This window comes from Sparus aurata, chromosome 6 (genome assembly GCF_900880675.1).
Source record: "Sparus aurata chromosome 6, fSpaAur1.1, whole genome shotgun sequence".
NCBI classification, from domain to species: domain Eukaryota; kingdom Metazoa; phylum Chordata; class Actinopteri; order Spariformes; family Sparidae; genus Sparus; species Sparus aurata.
In genome coordinates this window covers 7,652,538-7,672,790 of record NC_044192.1, presented here as the reverse complement: position 1 = coordinate 7,672,790, position 20,253 = coordinate 7,652,538, and the positions used below count along the sequence as shown (strand labels likewise).

The 20,253-nt window shown below is 42.4% G+C and overlaps 1 protein-coding gene across 2 annotated transcripts in view; it reads left to right on the top strand.

The window, feature by feature from the left end:
• The first annotated feature begins 5,087 nt into the window (after positions 1–5,087).
• LOC115582855 (filamin-B-like) overlaps positions 5,088–20,253 on the top strand; it is a 39,043-nt gene continuing 23,877 nt past the window's right edge. For both annotated transcript variants that reach the window (XM_030419076.1, XM_030419075.1), the window contains exons 1-14: positions 5,088–5,201; positions 5,375–5,510; positions 6,537–6,634; positions 8,998–9,145; positions 10,194–10,312; positions 10,467–10,544; positions 10,682–10,844; positions 11,136–11,336; positions 11,435–11,572; positions 12,208–12,334; positions 14,302–14,438; positions 14,818–15,011; positions 15,236–15,349; positions 15,706–15,849. In XM_030419076.1, coding sequence (XP_030274936.1) covers positions 5,172–5,201; positions 5,375–5,510; positions 6,537–6,634; positions 8,998–9,145; positions 10,194–10,312; positions 10,467–10,544; positions 10,682–10,844; positions 11,136–11,336; positions 11,435–11,572; positions 12,208–12,334; positions 14,302–14,438; positions 14,818–15,011; positions 15,236–15,349; positions 15,706–15,849 — 1,827 coding nt within the window. In that variant the 5' untranslated portion in view covers positions 5,088–5,171. The remainder of the gene's footprint in view (positions 5,202–5,374; positions 5,511–6,536; positions 6,635–8,997; positions 9,146–10,193; positions 10,313–10,466; positions 10,545–10,681; positions 10,845–11,135; positions 11,337–11,434; positions 11,573–12,207; positions 12,335–14,301; positions 14,439–14,817; positions 15,012–15,235; positions 15,350–15,705; positions 15,850–20,253) is intronic.

The following is a 20,253-nucleotide window of genomic DNA, read 5'->3' as shown; positions in this document are numbered from 1 at the left end:
TCACACTCGAGTAAAAGTATAGATATCATGTTAAGATATTACTTTGGTGGAAGTGAAAATAATCTATATGAATACAGTACAGAACATTTCCCCTCCAGCTCCAGTCAACATAACAGAACATAAAAATCTGACAACAGTTGTCATCTCGCTGATCACTGCTGCAGTCAGGCTGATAAATAGGAGTGAAGATTAATCCACTTTTTAATCCCAAAAGTTAAAAAGTAGTCTCTGAGCTCTCCTCCCGTCTGTAAATGGCTCTGGATCAGAGCAGAATCAGACGTGGTTCTGGGCGTTTCTACCTCCAGAAGTTCTGGCTCTGCACCTGACTCATCAATCAAGAAGGCTAAAGGAGTTTTTACAGGAAAAACACAAGCGAGCGCAGTAAAGAGAGGATCAGCATTTGATTTGTATGGATACCAATACATTAACATATTTTTATAGAGGTTCCCAAAACTATATGCACTGGATATGATGCTGCCACGACCTTTGTTGGGGTCGTCATCAAGTCTCCTTTAACCACAAGTCCATGGTCCACAAGTGAGAATGTTAAGTTGGGCTCGGTGCGGTCAAGTGCCGTCAGGACCCTCCCATTGACACGATTGTGTTTAACAAAGCCAGACACTTCCTTTTAAGACATGAAGGATATGACTGATGGTATTCGGCATTACCTGCCCAGGTGTGTGTGGGTTAATGTTTGTTTTCTTTGGACCAAACCCAGAACATTACATCACTGTTTTGTTCACTTGGACTGTGTAAAATATTAGCTGAAGATTCGTCTCTGTAGAAGATCAGCGGCTGCTGTCAAAGAAACAGAAAGCTGAAATTTCTGTGTCCTCAGACCTGAGAGTCACATGAGGAGGATGAAGAGGTCAGGTTTTAAACAACAGGAAACAAGGCTGCAGATTAATAGAGCTGTTAAATACCTCTGGAGCACACACACACACACACACACTCTTGTCGATTCCACTCTTGTGTGTTTTTGTTGTTTTGCTGTCCTTCCATCATAGTTTTGACTCGCTGCTTTTAAGTTATAACACCTCCCCCTCTTTGTCTCTCTCTTACTCTCGTTCTTTATGTGAACAATAGGCTGCCATGGCAATAACCCCGTTACTCACAAAACTGTGTCGGCAAGGACACACACACACGCACACTCATATACACTCTCATATACACAGTGTGTAGTTCCCTTTATGATCCTCAGTGCTTCGGATGAACGGTCTGAATGAAATTAAGTTCAAGGACAAAAGATATTTTAGTAAATAGATACATTTTAAAACAGTAACATTTTAGAACCTGGTCTGATGGCACCACAGCTGTGGTTCTCCACATCTGAGAGTCCAAACACACCAAACTAATCAGAGAAATCACAGTGACGAAGACCGACTGTTATGTCGCCTCACATCGCCCGTGTCTTTGACCAGAAAGCTGCACTGGAACGCACCGTGAGGCCTTCAGCCGCCAGCAAACTAGCTCGTGCGTTCTGCCTGCGTCAGAGGAAATACCTCTCCGTGCCACCAGGTGACGATATGCTGTATTCGTCAATCAAAAAGAGCGACCAGAAGACTCATGACTTCATATTCAAACTGTTGTTAAGATGTGAGATGAAGATAAAAGTTACAGTGAATGTAGAGCAACAGAATGTAAAAGAAAAGAAAAATCACATCCCCACTGGCGACCCCTCAGATTTTCCACGACCTGCTTATCTTAGTTTTTTCCTCCCCCCATTATTTGTTAAAACAATGGGGGAAAATGTCTAGTTGTTTGTTTGACCCGGCCATAACCCAAGGACTGTTAAACTGGTGACAATGGTGTCCATGAAAGGTCAGGGACCGTGCACCAGATGTTAGTGAGGAAACCATATAAACACTTTGTTTGTACGCATGTTGCTTGGGGTCACGTAAAAACCAAAAGAAAAATTGTTGTCTTTTACTGTTGAACATCATTGTTGATGAAAATGAATCCAGCAGAATCTTACTTGGACGAGGTCATATTGTAAAGTTTTACTCGCGTTACATTTAGTCTTGTTAGCGACTTCCTCACTCTCCGAATGTCCTAAAGCGACAAATGAACGGCACGACTGGTTGAATAAAAGAAAGATTTCTCTGGGTTAGAACAAATGTTGGAAACACTAATGGAAGTACAAAACATGACAAATTAGATAAGTAAGGTCTCATTGTTTTTAGATATTTTAATGCAGAAGTGTTGCATATTATATCTTTATCCTTTTCAAAAACATCCACTTCATTTCAACTTTAGCTCTTAGCTCGTAGCTCTTCACCTAAGTGTCCCGTGTGTGTGTGTGTGTGTGTGTGTGTGTGTGTGTGTGTGAGAAAGGCCGCTGACTGGCGCTCATTGACAGGATGTTTGCTGGGGAGGTGGCTGGCGGTGACACACACCCACACACTAACTCACGCAGGTGTGGCAGATCAACCGGAGAGGGCAAAAGAAAGGAGGGAAGAGAAGGAGGGAAGAGAAGTGTGGGGAGGAAGGGGGGAAAGCCACAGAGAGATTGGAGAGAAGTGTAACGTAAAGACATCAAACAGGTGGAGAAGTGAAAAGGGTGTAAAGAGTGTAAATGAGTGACAGGAGTTGAAAAAGAGACAGAAACGCAAAGAGATAAGAGTGTGTTGAGTCTGGCAGCTGAGGCAGAGATTAGGAATGAGGAAAGCGGTATGTCGCAACCTCTCTGCTACATATGTGTGTGTGTGTGTGTGTGTGTGTGTGTGTATGTCAGAGAGAGTGTGTGTGTTTGTATGTGTGTGTGTGTTGAAGAATATCCTCCGTCACTCACCGTGTTGTGTCACCCGTGGGTGAGGCAGCGGTCTCCCAGAGCTCCACCTAAAACCTGAGTTGCTGAAACATGTTTGGGCCACAGCTGGCCCGCTGACAGTGAGGCAGAGCTGGAGACTCACCAGGTGGATTTCTCAAACACACACTCGAACACTGCGAGGACACGACACGGTTACATAAGAGAGCGGAGACGGACATAATTTGGTAACTGTGAAGGTGTGGAGGCTCTGGACGAGATCGTTTACTGATACGTTCTGTTAGAGATCTATGATTCCAGTTATATGGACCGTGAAGTGTGTGGTGGCCTGTAGAAAGTGTTGTTGTTGGATTATTTTTACAACTATGTGGGCTTTATTAGATAGGACAGCAAACAGGATGAAAGGGTGGGGTGATGCAGCAGAGGGCTGCTGGTCCAGGACTCGGCCTCTGTGCAGTTCTGCATTCTTAGAACCGATACCGATAAAAGGAAGTAAAATATTCTGATATTCATGTTTCGGCCCGTATAAAAACATGTTTTGCGCTGATATTTTACCATTAAACAACTTTACTTTACTTTACTTGACACCAGTGCACTGAAGCTATGAACTCCATTTGGTGTTTGATAATTAAAGATTTCATCAAGCATCTTTTACTGGACTATAATATCTGAAAAAGAAGGGTTTTCATATCAGCATATCAGGCAACATACAGGACTAAAACGACATATTTGTGATAGACCAGTATCAGCTAAGAGATATGTCGGTAGTTTTTATGAAATATGATATTAGGCTTATTGTGCTTCAGGGGAAAACAGTCAGAGGTGATTTGTAACACAGCAGAAGTCACATATTTCATGAATAAGGAGAGTGATGTCAAACGAGATGCGTCAGGATCCGTCTGAATAATTTCTTGCGAACATTCTCTGAATCAGAGCTGCGTGTCGCAATGTGGGGAACAAAGTAGGCGTGTAATGATGAAATGATACACATCTGGAAACTGATCCGAGTCAGAGACGCATCTGTGTCACTGTACAACCCCGATCAGAGCCAACACATCCGGGAGAAACTCAAAACAAGAACTTGCAGATTCTTCTAGTTCCCATGCCACGTTCTCTCGCTCCACTCCTGAGGTTGTGGCGCGTGCGTGTGTGTGTGTGTAACTCCCCCCTCCAGCTACGTTACCTGCTCACATACCTGCTTCAAACCAAATGTTGGACTGACATGTGTGTGACACCTTTTACATCACATCTTCAAAGCTCTGTGGTGCTCAGGAGGCAGAGGGGCTCATCCGCTAATCACAGAGTTGTCCTGTCCAGATGTTGACGTGTCCTTGAGGCGTAACACTGAACCCAGAGCTGCTCTGGATTGCAACAAGTTCTCTTAAATGTAAAATATTTATCTCATTTTATCAATAAAACTGCTTTGTGTCAGTGAGTAGTGGTTCTGTTTAAACTCTGACATGGTGCTCTGTTTTTTATTTTTTATTTTGAACTTTAGAAGAATATCATCTAGGGTTATTTACCACAATCTTTATCTCCGACTTCCTTGACATATTCAGCCTCAACATCGGGCGTCGAGCTACTTTGACGCAAATTGTAATAAAGTTTTATTGTTATTGTAGACGAGAGATTAAAAATGACTGGAATGTTTTGTCTGCTTCACTCTGAACTCGGTGTGCAGCAGCCAAAGATTAGCTTATATTACCGTGTGTGTGTGTGTGTGTGTGTGTGTGTGTGTGTGTGTGTGTGTGTGTTCTGGTGTGAGGTACCAGCTGGTACAGTGAGGTCTGGTTAATGAGAAGCATTGACCCGGCAGACTCTGCTCTCTGCTCTGCTTTTAGAAGGTTAAATGAAGCTAGCGGCCACTTTGTCACTGACTTCTAGCCAGTTGTTTTGTTTCACAGGTCAAACTCGCACAATTTTTCATCCCTGTTGTAGATAAACGTAATCCTGTGGGGGTGAGGGGCCAAACAGCAGACTGAAGCTGTGGCGTTTTTAAAAAATGGATGTTGGCAGTTAAATGTTACAGACTTGCAGGAAGTGAAATGATCTCAACTCCTTCTCATTATTTTCTCTCCCTCATCATGTGGACATAAATTTGATTGAACTGAATTAAGCAGATTTCCATACTTAAACATTTGAATGTGTTTTTCCTACCTTCAAGGTGGCCATTGAGTTATTTTTAACTCAGTCGTTGCTTTCCTGCTGCTTTCTGGTCCCAGTCGGTGCTGTTGTGACGCTTCAGGACTGTGGTTCTTTGGGTTGTGTAATCTCTAGAGTAGTACGTGAATCTGACCTCAGGTCTGTTTGTTTCTCTCCTTCAGACTCTAAAGCCATCGTGGATGGGAACCTGAAACTGATCCTGGGTCTGATCTGGACTCTGATCCTGCATTACTCCATCTCTATGCCAGCCTGGGAGGGCGAGGATGAAGAGGTAACATCCGGATTAGTTTTATTAACTTCTGTTCATCTGAAGACGCCTCAGGACAAAAAACCCCCAAACATTTAATGATGAAACCTTTGTTAGAAATCAGAGAGAAAATGGAGAGCAAAATAAATACTTGACTGATTGTATGAGGGCTTTGTTTTCGTTTCTTTTCTTTCCAGTCGGAGTCAAAGACACCTAAACAGCGTCTGCTGGGCTGGATCCAACACAAAGTCCCTGATATGCCAATCAAAAACTTCAGCCAGGACTGGAGTAACGGCAGAGCACTGGGAGCGCTGGTCGACAGCTGTGCACCAGGTACGCTGAGTCTCTGAGAGTCTGTGAGCTATTAGGCCACTTTGATAACAGGAACTTTCTAAGAGGACCAGGAAACTTTTGAAGAAATCCGGAACTTAACTTGTGTTTGACAGAAAGAACCGCAGAATAAATTCAGTTCCAGCTGCGATAGAACTTGAGTACAGCTTCTTCCATGAAACAAGGAAGTTCTCGAGTATTTATATTGGAATGCAAGTTTGACATTTCTTGATTTTTGTTCATGTTGAAGACAGAGTTTAGTGTCGATGCCAGCTGCGTGACTAATTTCCAAAAAAAAGGGAAGAGAAACAAGATTTCGTTTTTAAGGGATTTCCTTCTTGAGCAGATATAAATAACAATCACTCAGCAGAAGATCAACTAACAACTGAGTGTGTTTCATTATCTGGCATTTTCCAGTATTGAAATAAGAAGCAAAGACAGATGATTTTGTCCAAAGAGGTTTATGGGGTTTTTTTCAAATATGTTTCATTATTATGTTGATAGAAGAGGACAGCTGTTAAACATCTGCTGCAAGAAAATCTTTTTTGAGCCTTTACATCAGTGACAGACGCAATAATACCCGAAACAAAATTAAGATTTGTTTCCTTTTTAAAGGTCCCGGTTACAGTTAAAGACCCCCTCTACACATTTTTTTGGATGAACAGTATATATCATTTTGATTCAGATAATTTTTTTCTCCTTGAAATTACATTTACTCACGATTTCTTACTAAATTCTAGTATGCAGATACGTGTCATTTCTAAAGTGTCACATCTGGACACAGGACGTCTCCTACAGAACTTCACTCTAAATTCCATTCTCAGTGTTTCTGCACTGAAGGCTTCTAAACTATGTCACAAATTACGCTCATAAAAATCATCCCTCTTAAAAAAATCAGATTTTCACTGGGCTGAAACTCAAACATTGAATTTGGTCGTTTGCTGGATCTCATTGTTGCAGTATTTTCTCAGCTGTTGTGTCTCTGTACGTTGTTGAAGTTGACAGTGTTGTTGTGCGTGCTGTTTGCAGGCCTGTGTCCCGACTGGGAGACCTGGGATCCAGTGAAACCAGTGGAGAATGCCACTGAAGCCATGCAGCTGGCTGACGACTGGCTGGGCATCCCACAGGTTAGATTCCCCTCTGACGCTGCCGTCTGCTTCATCACTGTGACCTTTAACCTTTAACATGTCCATGCACTTCATGGTTATCATTTCAAGACAGGCTAATAGACATTATATAATGAAAACTGAATGTAGAAAACTTAAAATAGATTTATACCAAGTTTTATGAACCTGTTGGCATGCTGTGCTCAGTCAAAACCTTCCCGCAGCTACTTCACATTAGAAGTCCTCCAGCCGATAAGTGTCTGAATGCGTCTCTCGGATAATTCATACGCGTAGCGTACGCACAGCGGTGTTTAAACGTTTGCTTTGCATCTTATTTCACCTGCAAATATCTGACAAACATCGCACGTCCTGCGTTTTCTCTGCATCACGCAGCTCAGTAGAGGCAGAATGTGCACCGCTGTGAGTTTTCTCCGGAGGTCGAAGGTCGCCAGCAGCATCTCACACAGATGTGTTTGGTTTCCTGATTGTTCGCAGCGGAGGAAACTCACTGAACCTGAGCTTGTTTTTTTACACACTGTTGTTTGAGGCCGAAAGGATTCATCCTGCAGATTCATGAGCTGAAACGGAAATGTGTTATAATGACTTAACTAATGATTTTTTCCGGGGGCAGTCGGTCATTACAGAAGTGTTTGTCACTTTCAAAATGGGCGTTTTTTAAAATAATTAGTTAAAATGTCTTTCAACTGTTTCTCTGCAGATATGAAAACGATTCTTTTTCCTTAAGATTCTTCTTTGTGTTTACCTTGCAAAACAACCTTTGCTGTAAACATGACGAAACTTTGTTCTGCTCTGATCTCATTAATTATGAACCGAATGTTTTTTCTGTTACGGCTGCATGATGTTATGCTTCCTGTCAGTCAGCTGACACCCACAGGAAGGCTCCTCCTGAAATAACACGGCTCACAAACGTCAATGTCGCACCCATGATATTAATTCAGGGCATCTTTATTTGCTGATACATTCCAGTCGAGGTTTGACAGGACTTGCAAAGATTGCTTTAAAAATGCTTTACAGGATGTTGCACATGGTGATGACTGTAAAATGACACCGGTGTGACACAGAGTTCAGTGTCCTGGGCTGAACCGAGTTCCCTCGCAGCCACATTTCCCCCTAAAATCATCACTCATCTCCGTTTACGTCACACCTATGATTCACTGATGATGATTCACAGCCAATAAAAACGTTTTTATACCCGACGCTACTGAAAAAAAAATCATAAATGACTTATACCATTAAAGTTTTCGCTTACGTCACCCTCTTTTTAAGTCCTTTACTGTATGGTCAGTGTATGTGGACACTCCTGTCCACATCCTGCGGCACTTTTTTTTTCCCCGGTTGGCTCCTTTTTTTCCACTGAAAGGAAATATTAATGCTCGAGCTTGGAGTGTGTTAGACAATAATGTTCTTTCAACTTGAACCCACCGTACACAAAGCCAAATCCATAAAGAAATAGTTTACCCAGTTTGCGAGGAAGAACTTGACTGGTCTGCACTGAGCAGTGACCTCAAGCTCGTCCGGCACCTTTTGGGATGAACTGAAACTCCGACTATGATCGCCCAACATCACTGAAGCTCTTGTGGTTGAATGGGAGAAAATCTCTGCAGCCATCTCCCAAAATTAGGTGGAAAACTAGAAGAGTGATGGCTGTAGGAGCAGCAGATTAACGCTCCACACCTGACAAACTGGTGAACTTTATGACGATGATGAAAGATTTTTAAGATACAGTGTCAAGCTGCAAGCTGATCACGGTGAATTTCAATTATCGGAATGATCCTGATTGGGATAATTGTTAATATTCTCATGCTATTGTTCAGTCTGACATAGATTACTGCAACAAGAGGAGGCGCATCTTCACAGTTATTACACAATCCTAAACCTGTCACCACGGCTTGCCCTTTGTATCCCCCACAACAAAAGTTCATCCGGATGTGTGGAAATGTTCAACACCAGCACTTTGCACTGCGTCTCTGTTAGCACAATATTCTTTTATTAACTAAACGTAAGATCATGTGGACAAAGTATGTTTTAATGCCTTTTAAGTAATATTTATTTTTGGATGAGTTGTAGTTATTTCAGCTGGGATAATAGTGACATAACATTTTTAGTCCCATGCCCAGTAAAGATCTCGTCACAGCAGTATAACCTTTAAATGGCTTTACTCGTTTATATACAGCATCTTCCAAAATGACGTCAACCACAGAGATAAATATCACGGGACAGACAGTCAAACAGAAACTCTGACAGAAGACGATTCTGCATTTATCATCCTTCATTGGCAGCCCAAATCTGCTTTTAGGGATATTCAGGTATAATTTCCGACAAACCCCTGAACTTTCCGTGTGTGTGTGTGTGTGCTCGTGCAGGTGATCACTCCAGAGGAGATCATCGATCCCAGTGTGGACGAACAGTCGGTGATGACGTACCTGTCTCAGTTCCCCAAAGCCAAACTGAAGCCAGGAGCTCCCCTGAAACCCAAACTCAACCCCAAGAAGGCCCGCGCATACGGACCAGGTACACACACACACACGCGCGCACACACACACACACACACACACACACACACACACACACACACACACACAAACACACACTGAAGAGGGAAGGTACCATACCACGAATAAAGAAGATTCATACACAACAACATACAAACAAACATTAAAAGTAATCAACATTTTTGTTCATTTTCATTATATGTAGTCAAAAACATCTTCACGTAGCTTTTAGGTTACTTTTAAAAAAAGGTTTTTTCACGTCTGGGTGTTTACTGAGTAACACGAGAGCCTCCGTGTTTGTGACCTGTTCCTCTCCATGTGTTGACTAATGGGAACACTGGAAACACGGGTCTGTCTGACAATGTGAGGAAGTGAGCAGCTGTGAGACCAAACAAAGGACCTCACTCATATAAGACACACTCACACACAGTCACTCACACACACACACACACACACACACACACACACACACACACACACACACACACACACACACACACAATCAGCCTCAAACCGTAATTGTAACCCAGAGAAGGAAATCCCTGGAAACGGCTTTACTGAAAACACACACTCACAGCTCTGTTTCCAGGTGGTTGTGCTCCAACCAACAGCAACACTGCCTGTGAAACCTGTAAACACACTTTAAGATGTGAAATTGGTGGATTTACCCTTTAAAATGATCAGAGTGTGCCCATAATTAGAACCCAAGATGGCAAAACATTCAGTTAATTATCATTCATGAGAAAGAGCAGCAAGAAATGTTTGTCATTTAGATGAAAAAATGACTCAAAAACAATACATTTGAGAGCAAAACAGCTGTTAAATTACTGTCTGTGCAGATAATTGACTGATTGGTTTGATCAGTTCAGATTCCGATTGATTTTAAAGAAATACAATCATGCTGCCAAAGCACAGTAAGTAGTAAATGAACCTACTGAAGTGGACAGTGCGTACAAACAATACATAAAAAGTTTGATAATTTAATAATCTAAAGAAATGACAAATGGATAAATTGATATTTGAATTGATTGATTTGACTGACTGTATCTGATAACGTTCTCCTGTAGGTATTGAACCGACAGGAAACAGAGTGATGCGTCCTGCTGTGTTTACCGTGGACACGTTCAGCGCCGGTCAGGGTCAGATCACCGTCTACCTGGATCATCCAGACGGCACCAGAGAGGAAGTACGAACCAAATCCTCCTCTTCCTTTTTCTTATCTACTTCATTTCAGACTACAGTGTTTTCTCTCCTGTTAGATGACAGACCTGACACATGAATAACCTGAAAAACAAACCCTAACTTCTGTCTGTGTGTGTGTGTGTGTGTGTGTCGATCAGCTGAAGGCGCAGCCGAACGATGCCAAGCCAAAGACGTTCACCGTCACCTACATACCTCGAGTCATTGGACCGCACAAGGTGAGCTTCATTTCATTTTCTTTAAACATAATTTAAACAACAATCAATAGAATGACTAAATGTTTTTGGATGCACATATTATAAACACTTCTCTTTCCTTTAAATGTCTCTGAATATTTGTTGTTTTTGTTTCCTAGGTGACGGTGTTGTTTGCCGGTCAGCCAATTCCCAAAAGTCCGTTCGAGGTGAATGTGGACAAGGCGCTCGGCGACGCCTCCAAGGTCACGGTCAAAGGCCCAGGAGTCGAACCCGTGGGCAACGTCGCCAACAAACCCACCTACTTTGACATCTACACTGCAGGTCAGAGAAATCACAGAGACTCGAACTTAAAGTTTACCCACAGGACGATATTTTTGGATAAGAATGCGAAGAAGCCTGGACTGGAGAGTCGAACATTGGCAGCTAAACCATTGCTTACTTTTGAACAAAAGAAAAAAGAAAATCCTTCTTCTTACAAATACAATTTTTAATCTAAAGCTGCTTTGTCGAGTTACCAATAAAAACATCAAAGATTTACTGTTGCAGATAAACTGTGACTGAATTTAAAGACCGACCTGTTAAAGTTTCCTCCTCTTGTCGTCCTCTCTGTAGGAGCCGGTACCGGAGATGTGACGGCCATGATCAGAGACCCTCAGGGCCGCCAGAACACCGTGGAGGTGATGATGGAGGATAAAGGAGACAGCGTGTATCGCTGCACCTACCGGCCCATTCAGGCCGGCCCACACACAGTTACCGTCACCTTCGGAGGGATGGTGATCCCCAAGAGCCCCTTCAGTGTGGATGTGGGACCTGGTGAGAACTCCAGTTTACTGTTTAAAAGGACTTGTAAACATGGTAGTCATGACACCATAATACATCACATAATCACCGCTTCATGTGTGTTTGTCCAGCCTGTATGCCGGGGGCGTGCAGGGCGACAGGTCGTGGTCTCCAGCCGTCGGGGATGAGGGTGAAACAGGTCGGTGACTTCAAGGTGGACACCAGAAACGCTGGCAGTGGAGAACTGAAGGTGCTCGTCAAAGGACCCAGTGAGTACAGTTCACACTGTCGAGGCTTTCTAGAGACACAAAGTGAAACCAGAACGTCTGCATTCTGTTCCTGAAGTGAGAAAAGGTCATTCATTGTCATAGTGAATGATGGGAGCTGTAGTTTTTTGTCATGCTAGCAGCGTGGCTCCAGGGATGGCGCTGTTTGTCAAACACTGACAGAGGTGTCAAACATCCACACAGTCTTTACTCAAGTAGAAGTAAAGATACGTGTGTAAAAACAGACTCTAGGAAAAGTAAAAGTACTGATTCAACTTCTCTATTTAGTAAAAGTAATAGAGTACAGGCCCTGAAATGTATTTAAGTATCAAAGTAAAACGTTTCCCGCTGAAGGACATTTCTGGTCAAAGCTAACTGAAGCTCACGTCATATGAATATAATTCAAAGACTATTAAACGTAAAGGTAGAATCAGTAGGATTTGTCCAAGCTGTCCTTAAAATGTCGACGTATCACTAAATTAATACGTTACTGATGAAAATACTTCTACTGTGAAAAGGTGATCAGTGCCAGTGAGGACGTTTCAACAGTCTGATGGCAGATTTACCAAAATGTCAGAATGTTCCTGAACTCAGATTTGGTTAGTGATTACTCTGTTTGTGTGTGCGTGTGTGTTCAGAAGGCATCGAGGAGCCGGTGAAGCAGATCTCCAGTCAGGACGGCGTGTTCTCCTACGAGTATTATCCCAACAGTCCTGGCAAATACACAGTCTCCATCACCTGGGGGGGTCAGCACATCCCGAAGAGGTGAGCTGTATACTGCGTGTGTGTGTGTGTGTGTGTGAGCGTGCTTCAAACAATTACCTCAGCACATTACCTCATCTGATCTGAATGGTTGGATCCGCAGGGAAATGAGGACTTCAAGTCTGGGCTTCGTGTTCTCTTTGTCACCTCTCTGTAGAGCAGATTGAGATCGTTTTGTTCTTCGTTTTAATATTGGTATTTGGGGCTTAAAGCATTTCTGGGGTTTGGATGAAGGGTGGAGAGGCAAGACACAATGATGAGCAGCCGGACTTGCACAAACAAGACATGGATCACAAGTTAAAATACCTGTGATTACGTGATCGGATCAAACAAACATTTCAGACGTGCCTGAATGTGCTACATCCATAATCCAGAACAGAACCGTGCGTCCAGGCATCCTCGCAGGTCGTACAGGGTCAGAAAGTTCCCAGAATGAAGAAGCTGGCTGCAGATCTTAGGAGGGAGGTGTTTTAAAAGCTGTCCTTGAGCAGGTTTCTGTTTTACTTCATCAGCACTGACGGTCGAATCGCCAGCTAGTGTAACGAACACAAAACACTTTGTGCCACCCAAAGAAAGAGGCTGAGGAGGATTATCTCCACACCAGGCTGAAAAGCAGTTTGGTGCTGCACTCTCTGATTTAAAGTTTCAAGTCTGTTTCTTCACAGCTAGCGTCAGCGATGGGTGTGGTCACTTCAAGTCAGTTTTGTTTATATTGCCCAATATGACTTATAACCCTCAGAGGGCTTTGAGGCCTGTACAGGACTCTACAGCCTTTCTTAAGACCCTTGATGTGTGCTCAGAACTGAGCTATAGAAGCTATAATGATACTGCAGCTGTACTTTTGGAAATTGCATTTAAGCCTCGAGCCCTGCTGGTGCTGAGCTGCTTCTCTTTCATGGGTCCAGATGTGCTGACGGTAAATGTCCAGACTAACAGGAACAGCTACAGGAACAGGTAGTCCGGTGACCTCAGCCCTTTATAAACAGTTGATGATTTAAATCGGGACAGGGAGGGCTGAAATCACAGATTAGGCTAAACAACGGCTCACAGGTTTGACTCCAGCTGGTTTAAACCTGCACAGCTGATGTGCTCCAACCTGCCTGTTAGTGTGTGTGTGTGTGTGTGTGTGTGTGTGTGTGTGTGTGTGTGTGTGTTGGAGGGAAAGTGATATTACGACACACCTTCAGTGCTCCGCCTCACAGATACAAGGTACATTTTTTGTTGATGATGAGTTCAGGAGCCTCGGCAGGAGGTACAGCAGTGGATACTTTTGTATCTTTTGACAGATGTCACTGATGCTCTGTAGATGGTACCAGTGATGTTCTGGGCGGTTTTAATCACCCGTAGTTGAGTCGTCGTCTCCTGGGCCAGTTTGTGCTGTTTCCTATCAGGATGCTCCTCTATAAAAGTTGTCCAGAATCTTGATCCAGAAGTCGGCCTTTCCTACATCTTAGGTTGTACAGTAGAGCCTGTGCCTTTCTGTGCTTTTTGAGACCAGGCCTGCTCTAATAGTAATGTAATAATTACATCTTATGTCAGAATTATGTAGTTATTACTATTATTGTAGTTGGAGCCGTATTTTTGGAAAAGCAAACAAAGACAAACTCAATGAGAAGGGGAAAAATAAAGTGTGTGTGTGTGGAGACTGTAAATCCCAGTAGACAGTTTTATTTTGCGTGAAGCTAGTTTCCATCTGCACACACACACTTTTAGCTAGTAACTGCTGAAGACTGAATTATAGTTCTGTGAGGCTGTGTGTGTGTGTGGCATGTGATGGTTCACTCACAAAGCTGTCAACACACAAACACACACACACACACACACACACACACACACACACACACACACACACACACACAAAGTCATAAAAACATTCTTACTGTTTTTATAATATGCTGTTCTGGTACCACGCTGCCTCAGAGATTTTTACTCATTCAGTCGGTTCTTTTCTCTCTCGTTCTGTCATTCAGCCCGTTTGAGGTGGTGGTGGGACGTGAGGCAGGGCCTCAGCAGATCCGGGCCTGGGGTCCTGGCCTGGAGGGAGGCATTGTGGGTAAACCTGCCGCCTTTGTGGTGGAGTCCATCGGCACTGATGTCGGGGTGCTGGGTGAGTCTCCAGTTTCACTTAATTCAAACCAGGAATCTTTGGGATTTGTCAGGCTGATATTTGTTTTCTGCTTTGCTTTCTTAGTTTAAGTTCGATTTGAAGCTAAAAGGCAAGGGGCGCCTACATTACCCATAATGCAATTAAGTTGTTTACATCGCTGGAGGCAGTTTATCAGATATCATGCAGCTTCTTCTGGAGCAACAAAATGCTTTGTACTACTTTTTCAAAGATGTTGTAGTACTCCCCAAAACCTGTAAACAAACTTTAACGTTACAGCTAGTACTCTGTAAATGCTTCACATTAGATTTGAGTGTTTGATAGCGTTTAATCTAATCTCATTCCAGTGTCAAACTATCTAATCTGACCTGCTGTGTTCCAGGTTTTGCCATCGAGGGACCGTCTCAGGCTAAAATCGAGTGCGAGGACCAGAACGACGGGTCGTGTGACGTCCGCTACTTGCCGACAGAGCCCGGAGAATACGCCATCCACGTGACGTGTGATGAGGAGGACATCGAACACAGCCCCTTCATGGCTCACATCGTCCCTGACAACCACGCCAGTGACCCAAATAAGGTCAGTGAGATACACATTTGAACTGGGAGAAGAGTTACAATCAAACTGAGAGAATTTGACGTCTTGCAGAGAACTTTTTGACCAGGAATAAACACAATTCAAAACAGTAAAGAAGGATTGTAATTGGCTTATTTCAGCCGACACCAGTCTATTAAAGTATGCCAGGTTTTCTCCTGATCGGCTCGGGACATCTTCAATAACTCATACTGGTTCTGTGGTTGTAGGTCCAGGCTTACGGGCCGGGGCTTGAGAAGACCGGCTGCCTGGTCAACCAACCAGCTGAGTTCACTGTCAGCGCTAAGGATGCTGGGAAAGGACCTCTGAAGATCATGGCTCAGGTAAGACGCAGAAATCTCCTCATGCTCAGTCAATACAGACGCACACACCTTCTGAAACCAACAGAGGGTTTAATTCACGCATTTCATTACATCTTGTTTTTGCACAGATTTGTGTCTCATACAAGTGAGTGACTTGTTATTGATTCGTCTGTGCAGTGCTTAATTTAAAGGACAGGTTCAGGTAATTTCAAGTGTCTTAAAGCAATACTCAGGCGCCCGTAACTGGTCGCTGTCCAAACTTTCAGTGAAGACATTCCCTCGTTCTTTCATCCTCCAAACAAACGTTTGTATGCAGCCACATTTGAACTTTTGTATCTTTTTGATAAAGTGCTGACCAACTTTTAACTGTCTGTCAGGATGGAGATGGACTCCCAGTGGACGTGAAGGTGAGGAGTAAAGGTGACGGGCTGTACTCCTGCTCCTACACACCCAACTCCCCTCTCAAACACACCGTGGCCGTCGCCTGGGGAGGAGTCAGCGTCCCCAACAGCCCCTTCAGGGTAAGCAGCCAATCACAGCACCCTGTTTCAAAAGGAAGTGATTTCCCGTCCAAAGCCGAGGATCCGGTTAAGACAGAAAGTGCTAAGGTGGTCCGATCAGAAACTTTAGTTAAGGCAGAAAGCATCAGAAGTGTCCAGTCAGAGGGAAATTTTAATGTGGTGCAGTCGAAACATAAAGGTGCGAGCAGTAAGACAAAGAAGCCTCTGATCATCATCACGACGTATACTGAGAAGAGGTTCAGCTACTAGTTCAGCTGCACAGGTAGAAGTGATGGTTCAAAAACAGGTACCGTTTTTATGCTAAGCTAGGCTAATTATCTGTTTCTTAAAAAGAAAGTGGATTTAAATTGTTGAAGCATTTAAAAAAAAAAAAAAAGAAAGAAATAATCAAAATGTTTACTCAGAACAGTGCCAATATTTACAAGCTAGCTGTTTAGCTTCTACCAGATGTCGTCTTTTTGATAATCAAACGTGTGATAAATGTTACGGGGAAGATGGCTTGGAAACTGATTCTACCTTAAAAAAAACATAAACACGGTGATGAAATGATCAGTTCGAAGACAAATGTGCTGACTATAAAGATTTGGTCGTCTCCGATTTGAAGGCTGTGACATGCGACATGAAGAACTCTAAATGTTAGTTTGTGGTTTTTCCTAAATCTCTGAACTGCAAACTTGACCAGAATTTTGTCAGACTTTCATTTAAAAATAGTTTCTGGTATAAAATTGACAGAAACGTGTTAATAACAGCATCAAAATGTTTTGTTGTTGATCAGTAAATATGATTGTCTTTCACTAATGTCCACTATATGATCAAAAGTGCATTTCCAGCTAACAAACTCTAATGTATTTTGATTGATTTTCACATTTCATATGTACTAGTCATGCACCATACTCACACTGTAACCTCTGTCTGTGCACTGTTACACCCTTTGGTTTGTCTTTTTTACTCACTAATCGTAACATTTTTGTAATTGAATGATTTAACACAAGTTGTTTGTATTTACACAAAAAACACAAAATGCACTTACAAGTTTTCCCTGCACTGTAACTTCTGTTCATGCACTGTAACTTTACCTTTTGTATTTACTAACACTACTTTTTGTGGAGCTGCAGCTGAACTTCACTTGTCTGAATCGATGTGATCCAAGTAACCGACCAGTGAAGAGCTTTTGTAATGTAACACCTGATCTGATACCAGTTTAATTTGAATTTATATTAACATAAGTGTTGGCTAGATATATATCTAACAGTATGAAACATCAGCTGTAGGTACTTAATCTGACACACCTCATTCTTTACCAGCAACCAGCTTACATGTTTAAATTTGCAGAAATATGCATATGCATGGTCGTGATTACACATGAGTAAAAATAATGATGTAATGGCAGTTAAAGTGATTGTGTCTTGATCACGGTGTTTTGTAGAAGTTCACAATTTTGTCAACTTTTGACCTATTCCTGTCAGTTTTTATGGTCATGCTCCGGCAGCCAAGAGAAGTCAGCGCTCAGTCCAATAACACTTTTACACCAAATTTGGCATTAGCATGTATATGCAGGTTTTGTTAACGTGGGTTAATCCACTTAACAAACACCTTAAATGGTGCCAGTTCTGTTTTTGTTTCTTTGCATATCACGTTCGTCATCATGCACACGCTGGACAAACAGGGAACGGTAGAAAGTGGGGGAGCATAAACTTTATCGTACTGCTTCCAGAAGACATTAAACTTGTTATAAAAAAAGTGTTAATCATCAACATTCAGAAGTTGCTATCGATTGAGGCATCTTGCTTCTTTTCTCTGATGAGTAGCACAGACCAGAACCCACAGAAGACACAAACACGGGTTAGTTTTCTAGTATTTTTAACTTCTCTTTCAAAGTCTGTGCTGACTATCAACAAGCAAGCAGCATTAACTTTGACATGCATCACAGCGTCATGCCTGAAGAGTGGCTGATATCATCACGTTCACCTGGGCGTTGTGTTCCCCTAACAGCTGATCTGAGGTGGAGATGATAAATACCTGTGACAGCTGAAGAGTTAATCGACCAGGGACTAAATGCTGATTGTACACAATCGCATTGAGGAAACATTATATTCATCATCTTGCCTCTGTTTCTTCAAACAGTGTGAAAGCTGGTTAAAGAAAATTCAAGCAAATGAAGAACAAATCCACACCACTGTGACAACATTTAAATGTTGTGTTGAGGGTAAAAATACACCTGATACCGATTATTAAGACACCTTTAGTTGAAAGCTGGTTGTTGCTGGTGGGAAGCCAGTGAGGGATCACATGAGCGTTGCTGCACTTGTGACTCCTGTTTATTGATTTGGGGCGTCTGCACAGAAGTTTATGGGATTTATGGATATACGATAAACATGCCAAGTATTACGTCCTCCAAGAGAAGCCGGTGGGTGTGAAACACTGAGTGATTTATGCTGCAAAGAAAGATGTGGAGCTGAGTTGAGGTTCAGATAAGTGAAGCTCAGCTGTTTTCTTCACAGCACTGAAACATTAAGTACACTCACACTACATCATGTTGAATGGAAACCTTTTCACCTTCACAGACCTGTGACCCCTGAGCTCCTTACTGTATCATCATTTAGGATGATTTGTGAACGGATAGAAAGATGTTTCATCATATTACATAATGCAAAACTGTCAACTTCATGATAGAAATGAACATAAAACACCTGAAACAGAGTGAAAAGGTTTTCATTTCACTGGAGTTATGCACTAACTGCTCTTCTTTACACTGTAACCACATTTCATTTTGTGTTTTTTAATCACAGTTTGAGAGATTTGTTGCTGTCAGGTTTCTGACTTTGGATTTTATCAGCTGTCTTCCCTTCTCTCTCTCTCCGTTGTTTATAAGGTGTTTATAGTTTTCAGCCACAGGGCAAATATGTCTCATGAGAAATTTCCAATGGGCCTTAGATCTACGTCTGGATAGGAGTTTGTGCGCTGCTCAGGTATTTATGACGGTGCCAGTAAACTTCAGGACACATTCCTTTCTTCTGTGTTGAGACGACAGAGGTACAAAGTCCAAAATGTATAAGATGGAAGAACTCTTTGGGTTTTAGAGGCTAAAGAGGAGAAGATTGTGCAATCCTCAGAAAATGATCAGACTGATCGTTTGGATCATGATCAGGTTTTTCTTTTGGCTCTGATGGATCACAAGTATTTCTGCTGGTCCACGTATCATTTCAACAGGGATGTTTGTACTTGTCTAAAAAGTATTATTCCGGGTTTAGAGCTGATGTAACTGTGGTGAGTCAGCAGGCTTGTTGTGAGCTGCAGCAGCCTGCAGGCCGCCTGGCACCGACAACACCTTTCTCCACTCTGAGATAGATAAGTAAATAGTCACACCCTGCTCTCAGCACTGCTGGGAGCAAACAGCAGCGACAGCTTTTCATTGAGGTAAAGGAGCAACTGTGACAGAGAGGTTCACCGTGGAAACCTGACTGAACCTGACTTGACCTCTAAACATGTGCATGAATAAATATATTCTGGTTTTTGCCCTGAATTTGGAAAATATTCCTACAGTACTAACCATCTCACCTGGTTGCAGCCAACACACCTCTTTTTAATCGTTCAATCGTCTTCTCGACAGTTTGTCACTGAGATAATCGTGCATTTTCAAATACCTGTAGATGAAGTCGTTATGTTTCTCCTCCATCATCCAGAAATGTGGGCTTTTGTTTTGTGCTGGCGTCTCAGAAACTGTTGTCCAGCTAAGATACAGAGCTCGCAGTCAACAGACGAGAGACTAAAGAAAGATTTTGTCTTTTCCCCACACGTCTGAACTAGAAGACGCTACTTTCAAAATATGCGTGTAAACCTATTAAGTGATGGAATCGGCGCATAACTGATGTTTTCTGTGTTTTAATTCAACTCCACTGATGGCAGCGTTATGTATCTTTGCTGACTCAGCTTGATTTAATTTGAGTTTTCTGTTTGATACCAATAAATTGTGGCAAACATCTGTATGGAAAAAACATCCAAACCACCCTCCCTGAAGCAAAAAGGAGTGAAGTTAATTAGTCTCTGCGGGGAAACAGACTCACCACAGTTTAATTATAGCGAGATTTCAGACAACTGCAGTTAATTTACAACAGTTAACTGATGGACTCAGTCGGCTGAAGTCGATCTACAGAGAGGTTTAGTGTTGAGTTCAACTTTTGGTGACTTAAACAGCTTAGTGTTTGCTTGTTTCTTGTGAACAGCACACATGTTTACTGCACAAGATCTTAAATAATCACATCCATGGATCCTCTGCAGTGTTGGCCTTGAGTGAGATTTAGGTTCATACACAAAAACTTTGTGCGCTCTTAGCTTTCGTTTTTTACACTTTCAAAACAAACGTGGAAGACAGCTGATACATTTATCTAACTAGTTTGTCTTTTT